Source organism: Euleptes europaea, chromosome 6, assembly GCF_029931775.1.
Source record: "Euleptes europaea isolate rEulEur1 chromosome 6, rEulEur1.hap1, whole genome shotgun sequence".
In the NCBI taxonomy this organism is placed as follows: domain Eukaryota; kingdom Metazoa; phylum Chordata; class Lepidosauria; order Squamata; family Sphaerodactylidae; genus Euleptes; species Euleptes europaea.
Window position 1 is genome coordinate 47480489 of NC_079317.1, and position 19026 is coordinate 47499514.

Genomic DNA, 19026 nt, shown 5'->3' on the forward strand with positions numbered 1-19026 from the left:
GAGCTGCCTGTAGTTGCTCAAGCACCGTAGTCCCTTGCTTGACAGCAGTAGCCACAGCAGTTAAGGGTAAGGGTATGGAAAGTGGTGTAGTTTGAAATATGCATCATGGATCATGCCCAGTGTGTAGCATGACTATATGTTTGATTGCAATAACCATACTCCATAAATGTTGAGTATTGCAATAAGCAAACAGAGCTCTGATGGAGAGTATCAACCAGATATAAATGAAACACTCCAGATTTACCTATTTTTGTTTTGTTTTTTTAATTGAGTCAACATAGGCAACTAAAATAAAAATCCATATTATACCACAATATGAATATAGTATTAGAATATCGTTAAAAAGACACTATTAACTCACAATTAAGTCGGTGATATTATACTAATAGGGCATTGTTAGTGCTTGTTCATAATCTGTTAGTACTTATAGCTAAGTTCCTGTTAAGCACAATTCTGGCACATTAATCATTCTTAGGACATTGCAATCACTGCTGAAACTCCTAACCGTTACTTGGTTTTATTTTTGTTTCATTCCCATCTCAGGTTGTCTGACATCACATGATGAAATCGAAGTGCCTGCCGATGGCTTTCCAGTAAGTGCTTTAGACTTCCATTATATTAATTACATTGGAAGACATGGTAGGAATTCTGAAGATGGTCTTATTTGTATTTTTGAACTGCAAACCTTTTGGAATCCAATATGTGAAGAGTGTGTACTAGATGACTTCTTGTTTGTTTATTCTCAGGGCTGTAGATTTGCCTATTTTAAAGGGGGAATTCTTGCTGTTTTTCCCAGCTGTACTAATGAACCTCAGCGTGGATGCCATTGGGATTGAGTGATGGAGGAAGCTGTTGTCTCCAGTTCATTCCCAGAACCCATTATAGTAGACTTCTAGTAGTAGCACAAAAAGAAAAATGCTTTGAATATGAGCTAAGTGCAGAGTTTAATTTCAACTAAGCATGATCAATATTTAAACCTGGAACCTGTTTTCAGCATCAAGGTTCAGTCCTAGAACATGTGAGGTATAAGCAGTAACATGAGTATCTCTAAGCAAGCACTCATTATCTTCCCCTATGAGGGACTTCACAGACAAGGTGCTGGATCCATTCTGTTATTGGTGGTGCCTTCTTCCAATGCAAAAAGCCTTTCTTCAGTCAAAGAATCTTGTGTTGCTGGAAGGTACCTTATATCAGAGGAAGGCTCCACTGATGGCAGAAGAGAACCTTTGAATCAGGCACATTGAATATACAAACAATAGATGTCCTACAAAATGACGGATGGAAAACAGAATGCTCCAGTGCCAGATTTATTTACTTGTTTATTTACTTCATTTATACCTCCCTTTCTCCCCAGTGGGGACCCAAAGCAGTTTACATTGTTCTGCTCTGTTCTCCATTTTACCTTTGCAACAACCCTGTGAGGTAGGTTAGGCTGAGTGTTTGTGATTGGCCCAAGGTCTCCCAGCAAGCTTCCATGGCAGTGGGGATTCAAACCAGGGTCTACCAGATTCTGACACTATAACTACTGCACACTGTAGATCTAGCTAGCCTAACTATACAGGTACTGTGTAGCCCTTGAGCATACAGTTTAGTTAGGACTTAGTTCCAGAACCTGGTTTCAATGCCAGGCCTCAGACCCTTGAAACTTGGGAAAGATTTGAGAGGTGATAATGCCCTTGAACGTGTGCAGATTTTTTCACCATTTCCAAATGGCATTAGAAGAAGTACCGTGAATTCCAGATAGTTATGCTGCTTGTAGGTAAAAGGCTTTCGGCATGTGATATGTGAATTGTGATTGACTCTGCCTAGTGACAGCTGACATATTTTGGACTAAGGATAGTCTCATGTGGAGCATGTTACAGTAGGATATTCTCAAGGATGCAGTGGCATGTATCGGTATGGCCACTGGCAGAATAAGACTGTAAAGTGGAGATGATAAAAACTTCATACCTCCTGTGACCCTCCAGTGCCTCACTTGTGCTCCTCAGCCTTCTCCTGGTGGTACCCTCAGCTAGGGTAGACTGTTTGGCAGCAGAAAAAGGTTTTCTCTGTGGTAGGTCCATTCCTTTGGAATGGCTTACCAGAGTGGGTGTGGCAGATATCTTCACTTGCCTTACTCAGGAAAGCATGTGAGATGGTTCAAGAAGGTGTTTGATGGAGGGTAAACTGTTTTGGCTGAGTTTTAACTATGTGTTGGTTTTCACTTGTTGCTGGACACTTACATTTGTGTCCTTGCAGCTTTTGCTATTTTGTTAGCTGCCTTGAATCTGAGATAAGGCAGGGGTAAAATATTTAAATAAATTTAAAAAATTAAAACTGATGGTTACAGATTGAGATCAATAGAAAATGAGAATAAGATTTTCATGTGTTAGAGATAGGAAATTCAGAAGGCATCTACCTGGAAATGCTGAGAGCAAAAATGTTTATGATTTCAGAACCACGTTGGGATCAGCTTCTGAAGTATATTTTATTTCAGTATGGCTGCCTCCATTGAGCCTCAGTCTCCTGGTTTTCATGTCACTCACACCTGCAGTTCATTAGAAGCCATGTAGGCGCTACCATGTAGGTGTAGCTGCTCTGAGCCTGGCCTTGGCTGGGAAAGGGCGGCCTATAAATCTAAATAATAATAATAATACTTGTTATGCTGACTTAATTGTGGAAAGACCTGTAAGACCTGTTTTTGCCACTACAGTGATTCTGCCATTAAAAACACAACGTTCGGTGATTTGTAAAAAGTATGTCAATTCACTGAGCAAAGGGAACCCTATCTTTAGGACTTTATACAGAAAGCACTTTTAAACATTCAGCTTAACCAAACTGATTAAGTATTTTTTTTTCCTACTAAAAGCAGAAGGATTAATTAAGAGCTTTTAATCTCTTTATCCGATAATAAAGTCAAGGCAGTTTGGCAGCATTTTCATAACAGTGTTTACAAATTATGTTCTGTGTCTGAAATTTTTGATTTTTTTTCTTGCCCATGTTTTGATACTAATAATTCATGGCAAAATATAAAACAATGCAATAGGAACAGTATAAGATTACATATAAGAATTACAAATTATTAATTGTAAGCCACCACAAGCAGGACTCTGAAGAGGAGACCTAGAAATATCCTAAATAACTTGCAGAAATTAGAAAACCATGAAGTGAGAATAAGAATGCATACAGTAAGGGTCATAAACTATAGAGAACCAGTGTGGTGTAGTGGTTAAGAGTGCTGGATTAGTATCTGGGAGGACCTGGGTTCAAATCCCCATTTGTGCCATGGAAGCTCACTGGGCCAGCCATACTCTCTCAGCTTAATTTATCTCACAGGGTTGTTGTGAGGATAAAAAGGAAGAGAGGAGAATGATGTAAGCTGTTCTGGCTTCCCATTAGAAAGAACGGTGGGGTACTAATTAATTAACTAATTAATAAAAGTATAGCCCTTGACCCTTTGTAAAAGCATCCATTTTACTACAGCTCTACTCCCTTGTTAAAAATGTCCATCTAAAGAATTCCCTTTTACATTTTGAAATAAAAGAAGTGTGGGGGCCTTCCTAACCTGAGGGCAGGGCCATTCCACAGACTGGAAGAATGTTCCCACATCAGAGAATACTTGGGTATGGGCAGCTGCCGATCTTACCCATTTGCAGGCGGCACCTTCAGAGGAGCATAGCTATAGCACTGGGGCATATCAAGAGAGGGCAGTCCTTTAGACATACAGGACTTAGGCCATGAATGGCTTTCTAGGGAATAATCATTGAATCATAGAGTTGGAAGGGAACTCCAGGGTCATCTAGTCCAACCCCCTGCACAATGCAGGAAATGCACAACTACATCCTCCCCACACCCCCAGGGACCCTGCTCCATGCCCAGAAGATGGCAAAAAAAACCCTAATGTTTAGTCAAAAACTTTTTTGATTTAACTTCAACCCATAGGTTCTGGTACAACCTTCTGGGGCAACAACTCCGCACCATCTTCTATATGAAAGCCCTTCAAGTACTTGAAGATGGTTATCATATCACCTCTCAGTAGTCTCTTTTCCAGGCTAAATATATTGAGCTCCTTCAATTTTTTCCTATAGGACTCGGTCTCCAGACCCCTCACCATCTTTGTTTCCCTCCCCTGGACACATTCTAGCTTGTCGATATCCTTCTTAAATTATAGTATCCAAAACTGAACAAAATACTCTAGGTGAGGTCCAACTAGACCAGAGTAAAGTGATTCCATCACTTTGCATGATCTGGACACTACCACATCGTGCTGCTGACTCATGTTAACTGTATGGTCTACTAAGACCCCTAGATCCTTTTCATACATACTAAGGCCAAAACAAGTCTCCCCCATCCTATAATTATTCATTTGATTTTTCCTACCTAAATACAGAACTTTACATTCATCTCAGTTGAAATTCATTTTATTTGTTTTAGCCCAGTTTTCCAGCCTGTCAAGATCATCCTGTATTCTGACTGTTTTCTACTGTATTTGATACCCCTCCCAATTTAGTATCATCTGCAAATTTAATAAACATTCCCTCTGTTTCTTCATCCAAATCATTTATACACATGGTCCAGGAGAGAACCCTGAAGCACCCCACTTGTCACTCCTCCAAGAGGACGGAGAACCATTACAAGCACTCTTTGGGTACAATCTGTCAACCAGTTACAGATCCACCTCACAGTAATAGGATCCAAACCACGTTTTACCAACTTATCAACAAAAATATTATGCAGAACCTTATCAAAAGCCTTACTGAAATCAAGATAAACTATGTTTACAGCATCCAGCAAGGTAACTTTCCCCAAAAAAGAGATAAGATTAGTCTGACATGACTTGTTCTTGAGAAACCTGTGCTGGCTGTTAGTAATCACAGCCATCCTTTCTAAATGCTCAAGGACTGACTGACTGATGATTTGTTCTAAAATGTTTCCAGGTATAGACGTCAAGCTGACGGCTCAATAATTACCCAGATCCTCTTTTTCCCCTTGAAGATGGGGACATTTGCCCACCTCCAATCTTCTGGCACCTCACCTGTTCTCCAAGAATTTTCAAAAATAATGGACAGAGGCTCAGAAATTACATCCATGAGTTCGTTTAGTACCCTTGCATGCAATTCATCTTGCCCTGAGGACATAGTTTCATTTAAAGAAACTAGGTGTTTATGTACTACCCCTATGTCAATCCTAGGCCGCAACTCTCTTCCCTCATCATGTGTTCTGTTTTTGCCATGTTGATCACCATTTCCCTCACAAGAGAAGACTGAGGGAAAGTAGGAGTTGAGCAGTTCTGCCCTCTCTGTCACTTTCATCTCTTCATCACCACGATAGGTGCTGTAGGGCATGTTGGCACGCTACAATGCTAATTTTACTAGCCAATTCCAAGATACTATACCAGCAGCAATTTGGTCTTGTCTGGATTGAGCTTTGGTTTATTTTCCATCCATCCCATAAACTTCACAAGGAATCCAATGAGGACTTCCACAGACCCAACCAACTCAGAAGTTAAGAAGAAACAGAGCTGGGTGTCATCTGCATATTAGCGGTGCCTTTCTCCAAATGTCCTGATGATCTCTTCTAGCAGTTTCATGTACATGTTTTAAAAATAACATGGGGAATAAGATGGATCCCTGTGGGACCCCATAGTATAAATGCCATGGGTCTAAGCTGCAATCACCTGGTGAATGCCACAGATTCCCAGTGGACCATGGGAATCCCTGACTGCCCATCAAGTTTAGGTTGATGCTGTTCCAGGCAAAGCTGCCTTCATCCACCAAAGCCTTCATGATGCATGGGCCTCCTATCTAGTATTAAATCCTAGATAAGGGGTGATTTACCATAAACTGACCTGTAAAATATCATGCCACGGTGACCTAAAAGCACCACATAAATACTTTATCTGTATAAAACATTTTCTGCACAAATATTTTATGTTTAGCTGCCATTTTAACTGATTTCTGATCCTTAGTGTCTGAAGACAGTACTCTGTCATTGGTGTTCGAGTTAAGAGATAAATTTTGTGTGAGGTTGATGTCACCCAAGTGTATAGTAAGTCTGGTTGAATTGAATTCATGGGGGGGGGGGGAAACTGGCATCACGGCTGCAGCCCTCATCCTCTTTTTTCTTCCTTCAGAAGACACTTTCTGCTTGTTTTGTTTCAGCAGTTTGCATTCATTTAGTAACAAAGATTGTCTCTAATACAGACTGTGCTTTTAGGAGGTGCTGCACATGGAGAATGTTCTGCCATAAATGACTGGAAAATACTCTGTAGATTCTGAAGGCATTCGGGATGTAGTACAGAAAGTGTGCAACTAATTGTGGGAAACAGCTGTCAGATTTGAAAGTAATTGCTCTGTTATGCAAAAGTCGCTAAAACAAAAAGTTATTTTGAAGTCTCTGCGCATAATTTGAGTGGGAGATGGGGGCAGCTTTAAAAAACAAACTAGTGAAAGGTACAAACAAGCAAAAGGGCAGAAAAATATGTAGGGTCCTATGAGACATGGGAGAACATAGTCAGTCCCCTTATCCTTCTGTCAGATCACCAACTCAGTGAGAGAAGATGGTTTTAGCAATGCTTGAAGAAGCATGCCGCAGGCTGTCTTGCCAGCCTTGTCCTGGTAAAACTGGGAAAAGTGAGAAGAGCTTTTGAAGAGGAGAGAATCTTGGTCTGGTTTTCATTTTCTCTACAGCTGTCATCTGGCTTTGAGTTCTGCTGGCCTGCTACAGCTGGAGTCATTTTATTGCTTTTACCCAGCATCCTTTTGCTTGTGCACACAGAAATGTTTTAATAGTCTTGGAAAAAAGTCAGAATATCTCTTAGCAACCATAGGACAGTAATTATTATACCAGCAGCTGGGAGCAAACCAGATTTCCGTTGTGCATTAAAAACTGGCGTAGGTTACTTTACAGATGATACTGGCTAGTCTATGCCAGTACTGTGGTTGAAGGATATTGAATGTGGGCAGTGCATAATTGCTTTGGCAGTACAAAAGAAGTGGGGATTCATATGTCTGTCTCTATGTGTAATTGTGCCATATAGACCATATATAATAGTATATTTAAGGTCACAGGGTCGTCTATTCTACCAATAGTCTGCTTCTGGGGTGGGGGTTAGTCTTATTTTTCAGTAACTTGTGTTGAGACCTTTTAATATGTTTCCGTTTTCCAGAGCTGATCTTCTGGCTGTTTAATAACCATCCTATGAAAATGCACACTGAACTAAAACATGGTATAGATGTGTGGTATCCAAATCATTATGAAAGATTTAATCAAATGTGTTGACTTTTGAATGCAAAATTCCACTAATAACGAAGTCAGTTTAACAAAAACGAAACCAGGTCCACATAATTGTATGTGATCCTTTTCACCCATGTGTCAATTCAGACAACCTAAACTTGGCAAATCCTAAGAATAGCTGTGTCTAGAGATTGCATAGTTCAGCAGCTGCATACCATTTTGCAGTGGTGCTTTGACTTACTACAGTAGCTCTCAGCCAATCACACAGCATTGTTCATGGTTATATGCCAACTGAACCATGCATTATCTAGGCTCCAGAATACTTAGTATACCAGTGCTTGTGTGGGCTGTCACAACTGGTCACCATAATATAGTACAGCAAAATTGTGATTCTCATTATTAACTATTTCTTGGTAGAAGGGATTAAATTTATAAAGGATGTCAGAAGGACAGTTTCACATCTGATCACTACACGTTACTTTTTGTACATAATGGTATTTACTGTTCTTAATCTGAAGTAAAGCTTTTGCCTCTCAGAAGGTAGGCTTTTAGTTGAATAGGCAAAGCTGTCACATGCCATTATTACCCTTGCTTCCACTAATTTACACATAGGTAGAATTTTCACTCAGTTACTGTTGTACATGCTGGGACTGAGATAGAAAAAGCAACCACATACATGTTTTGAGCAGCCTTCCTCTGGTATGTGACAGGAAGCCATATGTACATTAGTTAGGCAACTTTTATGCAGTTAACGATGAAAATTCAGGTGTTACAGAGAAATGATGGTAGCAGATAAACAACTCATAGTCATTGTTTGTGCCCTACCCTAGAACAGTGGTCGGCAAACTCATTAGTCAACAGAGCCAAATATCAACAGTACAATGATTGAGATTTCTTTTGAGAGCCAAATTTCTTAAACTTAAACTATACAGGTAGGTACACTGTTTATATGTTCAACATAGAACACTGACCTTTTAGGGGAGGGGCCGTGGCTCAGCAGTAGAGCATCTGCTTGGCATGCAGAAGGTCCCAGGTTCAATCCCTGGCATCCCCAGTTAAAGGGATTAGGCAAGTAGGTGATGTGAAAGACCTCAGCCTGAGATCCTGCCAGTCTGAGTAGACAATACTGACTTCCGATTCAGTAGAAGGCACCTTTATGTGTTCACGGATCGTTTGCGTTGCCACACCCCGCAACACTTTGACAAGTTTCAGCCCCAAAATTATTCACCAAGTGCACAGGAGGTTTTGCCTTGGCTTTGCCGCTCCGTAGATGCACATCTTCCCCCATGCGCATCCTCCAAACTCAAAATTAAGCCCCCCTGCAGAGTTTTGAGAATTTGGTTGGGGGGAAATGTGCATCTGTGTGTTTGTGTGTTTGTGTGTGTGTGTGTGTGTGTGTGTGTTAAGTGCCAGCCCGGCCGCGGCGAGGGAGACTCCGAAGCAGAGGGCGTCCCTGCCCCTGCGTCCCTGCCCTGCCCCACACCTACCTCGGCCGCAGCCGACTCCCCGCGGCTCCTCGCCCTCCAGCTCCAGGGGGCATGCTTCCCCAGCCTTTACTCTGGCCAGCCGGCCCGGCCTGCCCGGGCCGTGACCCCGCACCTCCGCCCCCTGGTGAAGGGCCACGAGCCAGGGGGGAGCAGAGGCGAGGCGACAGCAGGGAGGAGCTGCAGCTCGCCGCTGCCACCTCCTCCTCGAGAGCCGCACTCAACCGGCCAAAGAGCCACATGCGGCTTGGGAGCCGCGTTTTGCTGACCACTGCCCTAGAAGAATATGTGCATTTACCTTTTGACACTGCATACTGAAAGGCATTTTGTTCACTACTTTTGCTACTTGTCTTTTATCTGAAAGGCCTAATTTTGAGGAGACAATGAACTGTATTCGATCTGACCATTATGCTTAATCAGGTATTTGTCCAAAATTAATACTCATTTCCCCATTTTTACTGTTACTTCCTACACCATGGATTAATATACTTTTCTAAAATTATTACTGCCACCCCCCAAAGCTTGCAAGTCATCCCACCCCAATTCTGCTCTATGCTGACGATGCAGTTCTCTTGTCCCGCACAAGAATTGGTTTGAAAAGATCTTTGCAAACGTTTTCTGAGTACTGCTCTAGGGAAGGTCTTAAAATAAACCATCATAAATCTAAGATTATGATCTTCACTAAGAGGAGAAAACTGCCTCTTTTTCGCTGGGTATTAGATGGCTTTGAGGTTAATCAAGTCAAGGAGTTTGTTTACCTTGGCATTCTTTTTTCCCATAACCTAAATTGGAATGTTCATCAAAAAGCAGTGTCCAACAAAATTAAACCTGGGGTTGGTGCTATTGTCAACTTTTTTCACACCAAAGGTGGCAAATATATTCCAGGGGCTATTCAGGTTTTTAATCTGAAAATTACCCCAATTATCCCCTTTGGTGTTGCCATCTGGATAACAGTCATCAGTGAATCTATAGATCGTCCACTGCTTCAGTTCTTACGAAAACTCCTAAATGCCCCTCGATGTGTTGCTGGCGTTACTCTTCGTTCCGAGTTTGGCCAAATGTCACTTGAAGCTAGGGCGTGGTTGGCAGCCTTTAAACTACACCTTAAACTGTGCTTTAGCACTGAGGGATTCCTAGCTTCTCTGAAGCATGACCCTTTTAAATCCTCATGGCAAAAAAATCTTAGATGAGAAACCATCGTTGTTGGGCTTCTCGCAGGATATGTTATTAGATCTTGGGAAAACTGAAGCTTTTACTAAAATTAGAAAGTGCATTAAAGAGCTCGATTATAACAGCACTACTTTTCGTGCTTATCGCGTCTGTTCATCCCAGTTCTTCGAATACCCCCTCCACGTGGTCTGCCTGCCTATACATATTATCTGACAACTCCTCGTCTTTGTAGAACTTTTTGCTTGGCTAGATTGAATGCTAACCCTTCTATGGTAACGCAGGGCAGAATTCTGAATATACCATACTTAGACAGGATCTGCCCTTGCTCTTCTGGCTCTATTGACTCATTAGCTCATGCCCTTTTGGAATGCCGCTTTTACGAGGAACTTCTATTGCACTATATTTCCCCCCTTTTAACATACAAATCCAATGCCTCTGTGACTGACATAATGCCTTTTTACTAAGCGATAGGGACCCTAAGGCTACATTGTCAGTGGCAAGATTTGTTTCAGTCCTTACATCCCTCCAACATTAGATATATGCTGCTCAAGATCAATTGATCAAGGAGCTTCTAAGGGATAAAAGGAAAGGAAAGGAAAATTATTACTTGGGTATCTTTGGAACACTTTGCTATGTGTTCTTCAACCCTGAAAGGTTTTTTCCCCTTGAAATTTTAGTAGCATGGCAGTAAGAGGGAAGGTTGTGGGGGAAATAATACACTCAAACATTAATAGACAGCATTTTCCAAATGAGCAAGGTGATTTTGCTCAAAAATGATCCTGCCCAAAGCTAAAATTGTGTGTGTGTAAAGTGCCGTCAAGTCGCAGCCGACTTATGGCGACCCCTTTTGGGGTTTTCATGGCAAGAGACTAACAGAGGTGGTTTGCCAGTGCCTTCCTCTGCATAGCAACCCTAGTATTCCTTGGTGGTCTCCCATCCAAATACTAACCAGAGCTGACCCTGCTTAGCTTCTGAGATCTGATGAGATCAGGCTAGCCTGGGCCATCCAGGTCAGGGTAAGCTAAAATTAAGCCAATACAAGTGAGCCAAGAAAGAAAGTTCTGCAGGCCACTCTAGAAGATTATCCCAAAGCAGCTGGTGTCTCTTTTATCCTACTCTTCCTCAGAGAAACACAGAGTGTACATGATTGTGTTCTTGGTGACCATTGTTCTACTATTTTCTAGTTGTTATACATTGAGTCAGGTAAAGTCTTATTTTCTTCTAGCTATAGCTTCCTTCTGTGCTTATGAAGGAGATTCTGGAGTAAATCTGTTGTTGCTTGAGGCAGTTGACTCTCTTTTGAAGTACAGTGTCTATCTGCACAGTTCATATAATATCTTCCCAGAGAAATTTGTGCATTAATTTCTTGCGCATTAAGTATGGCCATATGTAGTAGCATTACATGTAGCCTAAAATATCCCTTCCGGCCTTTATGAAGAGTTAACTTCCATGGAAATTCTTGCCCTAATTGTGGTCTTACAAATAAGGGTTTGAGTGTTTACCTACTGCCTGCTCTGGTGGACCTGTAAGGCAGACAGGAGACAGAAACACATGCCATGTCCATGTAAAACTACACTATTTCAGGGATCTGCCAAAAGCAATTGCTGCTGAGAGTTGGTGGCCAAGAGAATGACCAATTGCAAGATGGCTTTAGTGCCAATTGTTGCTTGTCACTTTTGAAAAAGGGATCATATGCAATCCTCTGCACAACACTGTTGCCTAGACGTATATATAGCCAACTAGGAAATAAAAGACGGATTTTGTGTGGTCGCATATCCACACCATGTAATCATGGAAATTGTAGAGCTGGATTGATGTCAATGTTGATTCTCAACTAGGATATATTTGTATCTTTATGATCTGTTTGTTAAGTAGATTTCTTAAAGGAGTTGGTATGTGTACCAACTAAAACTATAATTTTGCTACTACATAGATGTTACTTTTAATAAATAGTTTGTGGCATTTGTCTGTACTGAAATATTTGTACCGTGTGCATTGTTTTGATTTTAATGTATGTCTTTAAATAGGGATCCATCAGAAGTACAGCAAAAAGAAAAATATTTCTTATTGTTTCCAGGCAATTCCAGAAAACACATCTAGTTTGCTACTGAAAGATCATCTTTTCCAGCATGAACCTATAGTGAGCAATGATCCTTACAAAGGTTCGTGTATAAGACCCTCAACCTTTGAAGATTTGAACTCAAGAATATCCTACTTCCACAGCCAGCCAAACCAGGTAATAAATCTTGAGCTTGGAAAACAGATCTTTTATTGTGTGTTCCTGAGTAAGAAATCTATTTAATATAAATTTGACTTGTCATTTCAATATGAAAAATCTAATTCAACTTGTCTTGTATTTCCTTGCTTCCTAGCTCTAGGTCTCCCCATCTCCTTTCCCTTAGACCTTATAAGATTTCTCTTGTAAACGAGTCCTGCATGAATTTTTCCTCACTCAACCTCTGTTATTGGCATACACCTAAGTGAAATCTCTACCTCTTCTGCCTCTCTTTTCATTACCTTTCCCCGGCTATTATTCCCTCAGGAAGTTCAAGTCACTTATCAGCAACGGTGTCCCTCTTCCTAGGGTTCCTTGCCACATACCCTCTTATTTTCTCTTCATAATCACCAGTGTTAAACAACCCTGAATCTCTGACTATTCCTTTCCTGGTTTAGACACTGTGGGAGCTTTTACTGGCCAAACAATCCTTCACTTCATAGCAGTTATGGTCAGCTTTCCTCCTGAGAAGTTAGAATGTTTATAAACATACCATGACTTCACAGGACCTTCACCATCAGCTTTTCTGTTGGTATTTGACAATCAAGTAGTATTGTATGGAACCTCCATAAATTTGTGTGTGGTGTTTAACACAACATGAAAAAAAGTCTGTTTTCACACCAAACTCAGGAAAGGATATCTCATGCTATCTGAACTTTGGACCATTAGATATTCAGAAGCAGTGTGAGAGATTCCGCTGAGTCCTTTGGCATGAGCAGTGGACTTGGAGCAGAGGGCTCATTGATAACCACAAATTATTCTTGGCTAACAGGCCAAGCCAAAACCTGTGAGCTCTTGATTTTATATCTTAGGATTTTACGGGAAGTAAAACTGAAGGGTGCTTGTGCCCCCAAAGCAGCTAAAAATATAAAATATATGTATAATTGGTAAACTGGGTTTTACATGTTTAAGGAACTAAAATGCAGGCAGGCATTTAAAGCAATGGGGTACCCTTCCCTAATGTTTAAAGTTCTAAAATATTTTGAGAGAACATGCTATATACATGCTTATACTCAAGCATCCTTGATGTGCTTTTAAGTGACACACTGTCCTCCTGGTTATCCTGAGGTAACTCAACCATGATGTGTAGTGTAGCGATATAGGGAAATATTCAGTGTACACTGGTATACAGGAGACGACCAAGGAAGTCCAGGGTTGCTCTGCAGTGTCAGGCAATGGCAAACCACCTCTGAAAATCTCTTGCTTTGAAAACCCTACCATAAATCAGCTGCAACCTGATAGCACATTCTTTAACCATGTCTACTACCACTTTCATATGTGCATCCACCACACAATGGAGCAAACAACTTGTGCAGGGCTTTTTGCATACCCCAGTGTACACTCACGGGGTGGGTACATCTAATTATAGAGATTTAATTATGAAGAGTAGTCTCTCCCTTTCCTAAGCTTCTTCTTTCTGTGTTGAAAAGCTTAGAGTTACACCAAGTTACATAAGTCAGAGTTCAGAGCAATTTATTACAAATGTTGTAGGCTTATATGGCTGTTTAATTGACGGTGTCGTCTTAAACATTTCAGCAATTTCCTTATTTAACATGCTCCTTCTGATTATATAATTTTCATAATTGACAAAGGTGACCAATTACAATTTTTATTACTTAGAGTCAAGTAAGTCATCAGGAATCTCAAATATTACAGCAGAAGGTTTCTCTGTCCTATAATGGAGTGTCTTGTTTTTGCCCTTGGCAAGGATGGGAAAGGATTGTTTGCTTTTTAATCATTGCTCATAAACTAAAACTTTATAGCAAAATTTATTTTCATTAATAGTGAAAGATGTTTCTGTCATCACCAGCTAATGCTTTAGAACGCTATGGAAAAGTTATTTCTGCCTTGGTTTTGTGGATTTACACTTAGTTGCCAGCTAACTGAACACCTTCTTTGGTAACTGCCTACAAGTTCCATCCCACTAAGTTCAGTTACGAATGCATTTGTTCATCAGGTATTTCAGGAATCATATGGCTCCTTCATAAAGCATTTTGAAATAATTCAGGCCTGGGTTAGAGAAGTAGCTTTTGTTTCTGCACCTTTTAGAACTTCCTTTGTTTTTTATTTTAAAAAATGTATGTGCCACCTCTCCAGAGATATGCTTGAGGTGGCTCACAAAGTCAGAACATGGTAAAAAAAAACATAAAACTACATAAAATAATTAAAATTAACAAACCATTAAAAAAACCTGGCCATGCATAAAAATAGCATGAAACATTCAGCAGCCTAAAATGATCCTCATAAAACAGCCCTAAAGCTAGAAACTAAAAACAATTTTAGAAGTTAAATTATCTTAGCTAAAAATAGAAGTAAAAAAAATACGTTGTGGCCTGGTGCACAAATAGGTGCCAGAAAAGTAGGAAGGGCATTCGGCGGGTGAGGGCCCAACCCTGAAAAAGCTCTGTCCCTTGTCACCTCTGCAGGTGGGAGCACAGAAAGCAGAGTTTATGAGGAGAATTGTAACTGGCAGGGAGGATAGTTTGCAATGTGAGTTTGAGCTCACATTTACAATGGCAGTTTGGTTACTTTCAAGGATTTTAGAATCATACTAACTCTTGTTTTCTCCTTCCCTGTTTCTTAATCATTTAAAGAGGGTCTTGTCCATATCTGAGGTCTGAATGCTTCAAAGAGCTCACCGATCTTTCTTTCAATTCATGAACCCCATCTGAGATGTTAAGACATAGGAAATCAAAAACAAAAATAATGTATACTCTCTATATTCCGACTTCATATGTACATTCAAATCAGTCCTGTGTTCCTGTATTAAAATTGGGTTGGATTTATTTATGTACTTAAAACGTTTTAAGCCACCTCTCCAGAAACTTGCCTGAGGCGGCTTACAAAATAAAAATAATAAAAGCAAAACATTAAAAGATATTAATGAAAATCCAGCATTAAAAACCCTTGAGCCCCTTGAGAGCCTTTGAGAGCTCTTATCTAGCCTCTAAGCCAGCCGAGGCTGCCAGCCCCTCCACTCTTTGGGCTGGCAAGGCATGGCTCGGTCCCCACCAACTGACATTTATGTCACATCCATCCCTCATAACATGAGTTCGACACCCCTGATCTAGGGCTTAAAAGGTAAGAACCAGCATTCTGAATTGTGCCCCAGAAACAAACGGGCAGCCAGTGGAGGTCTTTCAGCACTGGAGTGATAACGATCCCTATATCCCACCCCTGACAATAGCCTGGCTCCTACATTTGGATGAACTGGAGTTTCCAGACTGTTTCCAAAGCCAGCCCCACATAAAGCACATTACAGTAAAATCTAATCTGGATGTTATCAGAACATGAATCACTGTGGCCAGATCACACTTTTTTGAGGAATGGCCATAGCTAGCATGATTAAAGGCAATATGTGCCACAGAAGAGATCTGAGTCTCCAACTGTAAGCCAGGATCCAGAAGTATCCCCAAGCTACGAACCTGTTCCTTCAGCGGCAGTGTAACCCCTTCCAGGACAGACTGACACCTTAGTTCTCAGCAGTACCTCAGTGTTGTCTGGGCTGAGCTTCAGTTTAGTGGCCCTCGTCCATCCCATTACCATCTTCAGGCACCTGTTCAGGACTTCTACAGACCCATCTGACTCGGCTATTACATATATTGGTGGCACCTTACTCCAAATTTCCTTTCATGTAGCTGTTAAACAGGAGCCCCGTGGCGCAGAGTGGTAAACTGCAGTATTGCAGTCCAAAGCTTTGCTCACGACCTGAGTTTGATCCCAACGGAAGTTGGTTTCAGGTAGCTGGCTCAAGGTTGACTCAGCCTTCCATCCTTCCGAGGTCGGTAAAATGAGTACCCAGCTTGCTGGGGGTAAAGAGAAGATGACTGGGGAAGGCACTGGCACACCACCCCATAAACAAAGTCTGCCTAGGAAATGTCGGGATGTGACATCCCCCCATGGGTCAAGAATGACCCGGTGCTTGCACAGGGGACCTTTACCTTTTTTAGCTGTTAAACAGCATGGGAGACAAATGGAACCCTGCTGGGCTCAACATCATAAATGCCATAGGGCCGAGCAGCAGCCCCCCTGCACCACCTTCTGGAATTGGCCAGTCAAGTAAGGGCAGAGCCTATGAAAACACACTATCTCCCACAGCAGGCTGCAGATCAAAGGGCAAAACAGCAGAAAATGGAGACACACCACTCCCATTGTATCCCATTGTATCTTCTGCTTGCACAAAGACTGGCTTGGATCCATCCCTTTTATGTTTGTAGCACTCAGCTATTAGAATTCCCACCCCCTCCAGTACTTATTTCTTTTATGATTTATTTCATTTAGGAGAGTCCTGCTTGATGAGGCACCTTACAAATAAAATCATCATAAATTATCAATATAAAAACATTCATAAAACACACCTAAAAGCAGAAGCAAACTGGGCTGGACAGTAAGGGAGAGACAGTACTTACACTGCTACTTATGTAATTTTTTTTAACTCCTCAGAACATTTAATTTTCTTTCTTTAGCTGATATATTTTCTCTCTCTCACTCAGAGCTTTTCCTTTCATTTTTGTTTGACCTTCCACTCTACTTCTCATGATTCTCGTGTGCTTCTCTAATTTAGATTGTGAATCTCAGGCAGGGACTTGCCAGCATTGCAGATACCTTGGTGCAGTGGTGCCTATTCTGTACAGAGCTGTTTGTAAACATTAGATATCAGTACAGTTTGTACAAGATGTTTGTCACAAACTTTTTCACACCACCTAATAAAAGAGTGAAGTCCTGTTGTTTGATATCTTGATGGAAATAAAGTAGTGAATCATCACCAACTTGTGCAGAGATGTCTCTTGCTCCTTCACACAATACAAAGTGTCTCTATTTCCTCCTCCCTTTTCAGGTACCCCTGAAGCCAATCAGGAATGTCAGTTTTCAGGATGAAGAGGAAATTGTTCGAATAAACCCTCGTGATATTTTAATACGCCGCTATGCAGACTATAGACACCCTGACATGTGGAAAAATGACTTGGATAGGGAGGATGTAGACTCCTCGCTGCAGTGCCCTAAAACAGACCATAAAAAATCAGACTATTTGTACCCATCTGGGGATGGGACCAAGTTGAATTCACACAAAGACTCCAAGAGTTCTGTGGTACTTAAAACTCAACCTTCTTCTTTCAAGTTAAAAAAAACAAAAAGGAGGAAAGAGGATGGTGAGCGTTCCCGCTGCGTATACTGCCAGGAAAGGTTTAATCACGAAGAGAATGGCCGGGGCAAATGTCAGGATGCTCCAGACCCTATTAAGAGATGCATATACCAAGTTAGTTGCATGCTTTGTGCTGAGAGCATGCTCTATCACTGCATGTCAGACTCTGAAGGGGATTTCTCTGACCCTTGTTCATGCGACACGAGCGACGACAAGTTCTGCTTACGATGGCTCGCCCTGGTCGCTTTGTCATTCATTGCACCGTGTATGTGCTGCTATCTGCCCTTGAGAGCGTGCCACCACTGTGGCGAGGTCTGTGGATGTTGCGGAGGAAAGCATAAAGCTGCGGGATGAACCAGTCTGAAGCCAAATTGGGCTGATCAGTCTTTATTTTCAGGGTACGTCTAACTCATGGAAGCGTGTGGCAAGCAGAAGGGAAAACCTATCCACAGGCGAGTGGCCTGCTGTTGAAGCAGCAGCAGGACTTGTTGCAACTTAAGAATGCTGGCCATGCCTAATGATTTGATTCTAAGTGCATGGTGCAAGATGTGAAGGAGTTCTTGCGAAAGGAACACCTTTTTCTTATGATTGGTAGCTGAAATAAGTATGAACTGCAGTCAGTACTAGAAGGGATCAACTTCTGCAATGTGTACATTTTTGTGGTTTAGATGATTGGGATGGGGCTTTTTGAAATAATCTATTTGACAGAAAGTTCAACTAAACCTGCACTAGTGACAGCTGATTTAAAACTAAGGAAAGTTAACATGGTGACTGCAAGAAACTAAAATTGATTTTAGTGCAACTAAATTGCTTATAAATAGTTTTTGAAGCAACTTTATGTACAAATAACAAATGTTTATATTTAACTAAATATATGGTACGGATTTATTAAACTTTTCCCCCCTTTCCAATTGCAAAGCAGTTATGGGCTGTATTTCCAGTCACATTCCATGATAGTATTTCTCAATATTTAACTACTTAAGTTAGTAGCATTTCTATTCAAGATGGACAAATCAGTATTTTCAGTCTTGTTTCGCCTTCAACTACATTTTTGTATTGAGTTTCTTCTGTACATTCTGGTAATCAGAAAGCCTTTAAAATTAATTAATATAGTCTTGAGTGACCAATGTTTTGTTAAGCACAGGTATAATTGTCTAATGCTGTTATGAGAATATAATGTAATGGCAAAAGGATTCCCCCCCCCCTTAACCAGCAAATTTTCTTCTAGGGTTCTTCCCAAAATTGTTGTTGATGATAAATGTTTTGGGAAGGGAAAAAAATCACACGGTAGTTGTCATAAAGAATATATTTACTATTCTGTTTAACTTGTTGCCAGTTTTTTCATCAAACTATGAAGGGAACAAAAGTCTTTCCATTAATTTTAGTCTCATTATGTTTTGCCTAGCAAAGAAATTCTGCAGGACAAATTGTAGCACAGGAAGGGAAAACTGAGTAGATATCTTAAGAATGAAAGGGGTTTTACTTCGTTACTACGTTGTTGTAGCATATTAATAATGATTATTTAACTTAACAGTTGGGAATGTTTTGCCATCTTGGGGAATTCTTAATCACATGGTATAATCTATCACATGTTATAATGGCATAGTTGAACATGCAGGTTTTTAATTAATAAAACTCTAAATCAGTAAAGAAGTCATTCATTCTAGAAGGCAATGGGGGGAGTAAGAAAATGTCCTTAATATGTTCTTGTTATTAAAACTATTATATAGTTAATCTCA

The 19026-nt window shown here is 40.8% G+C and overlaps 1 protein-coding gene across 1 annotated transcript in view; it reads left to right on the top strand.

The window, feature by feature from the left end:
* The window catches only part of SPRED1 (sprouty related EVH1 domain containing 1), a 69999-nt gene extending 52273 nt beyond the window's left edge, over positions 1-17726 (top strand). The window contains exons 4-6 of the mRNA XM_056850868.1: positions 544-593; positions 11947-12105; positions 16982-17726. Of these exons, the coding sequence (XP_056706846.1) occupies positions 544-593; positions 11947-12105; positions 16982-17641 (869 nt within the window). The 3' untranslated portion in view covers positions 17642-17726. The remainder of the gene's footprint in view (positions 1-543; positions 594-11946; positions 12106-16981) is intronic.
* The last annotated feature ends 1300 nt before the right edge of the window (positions 17727-19026 follow it).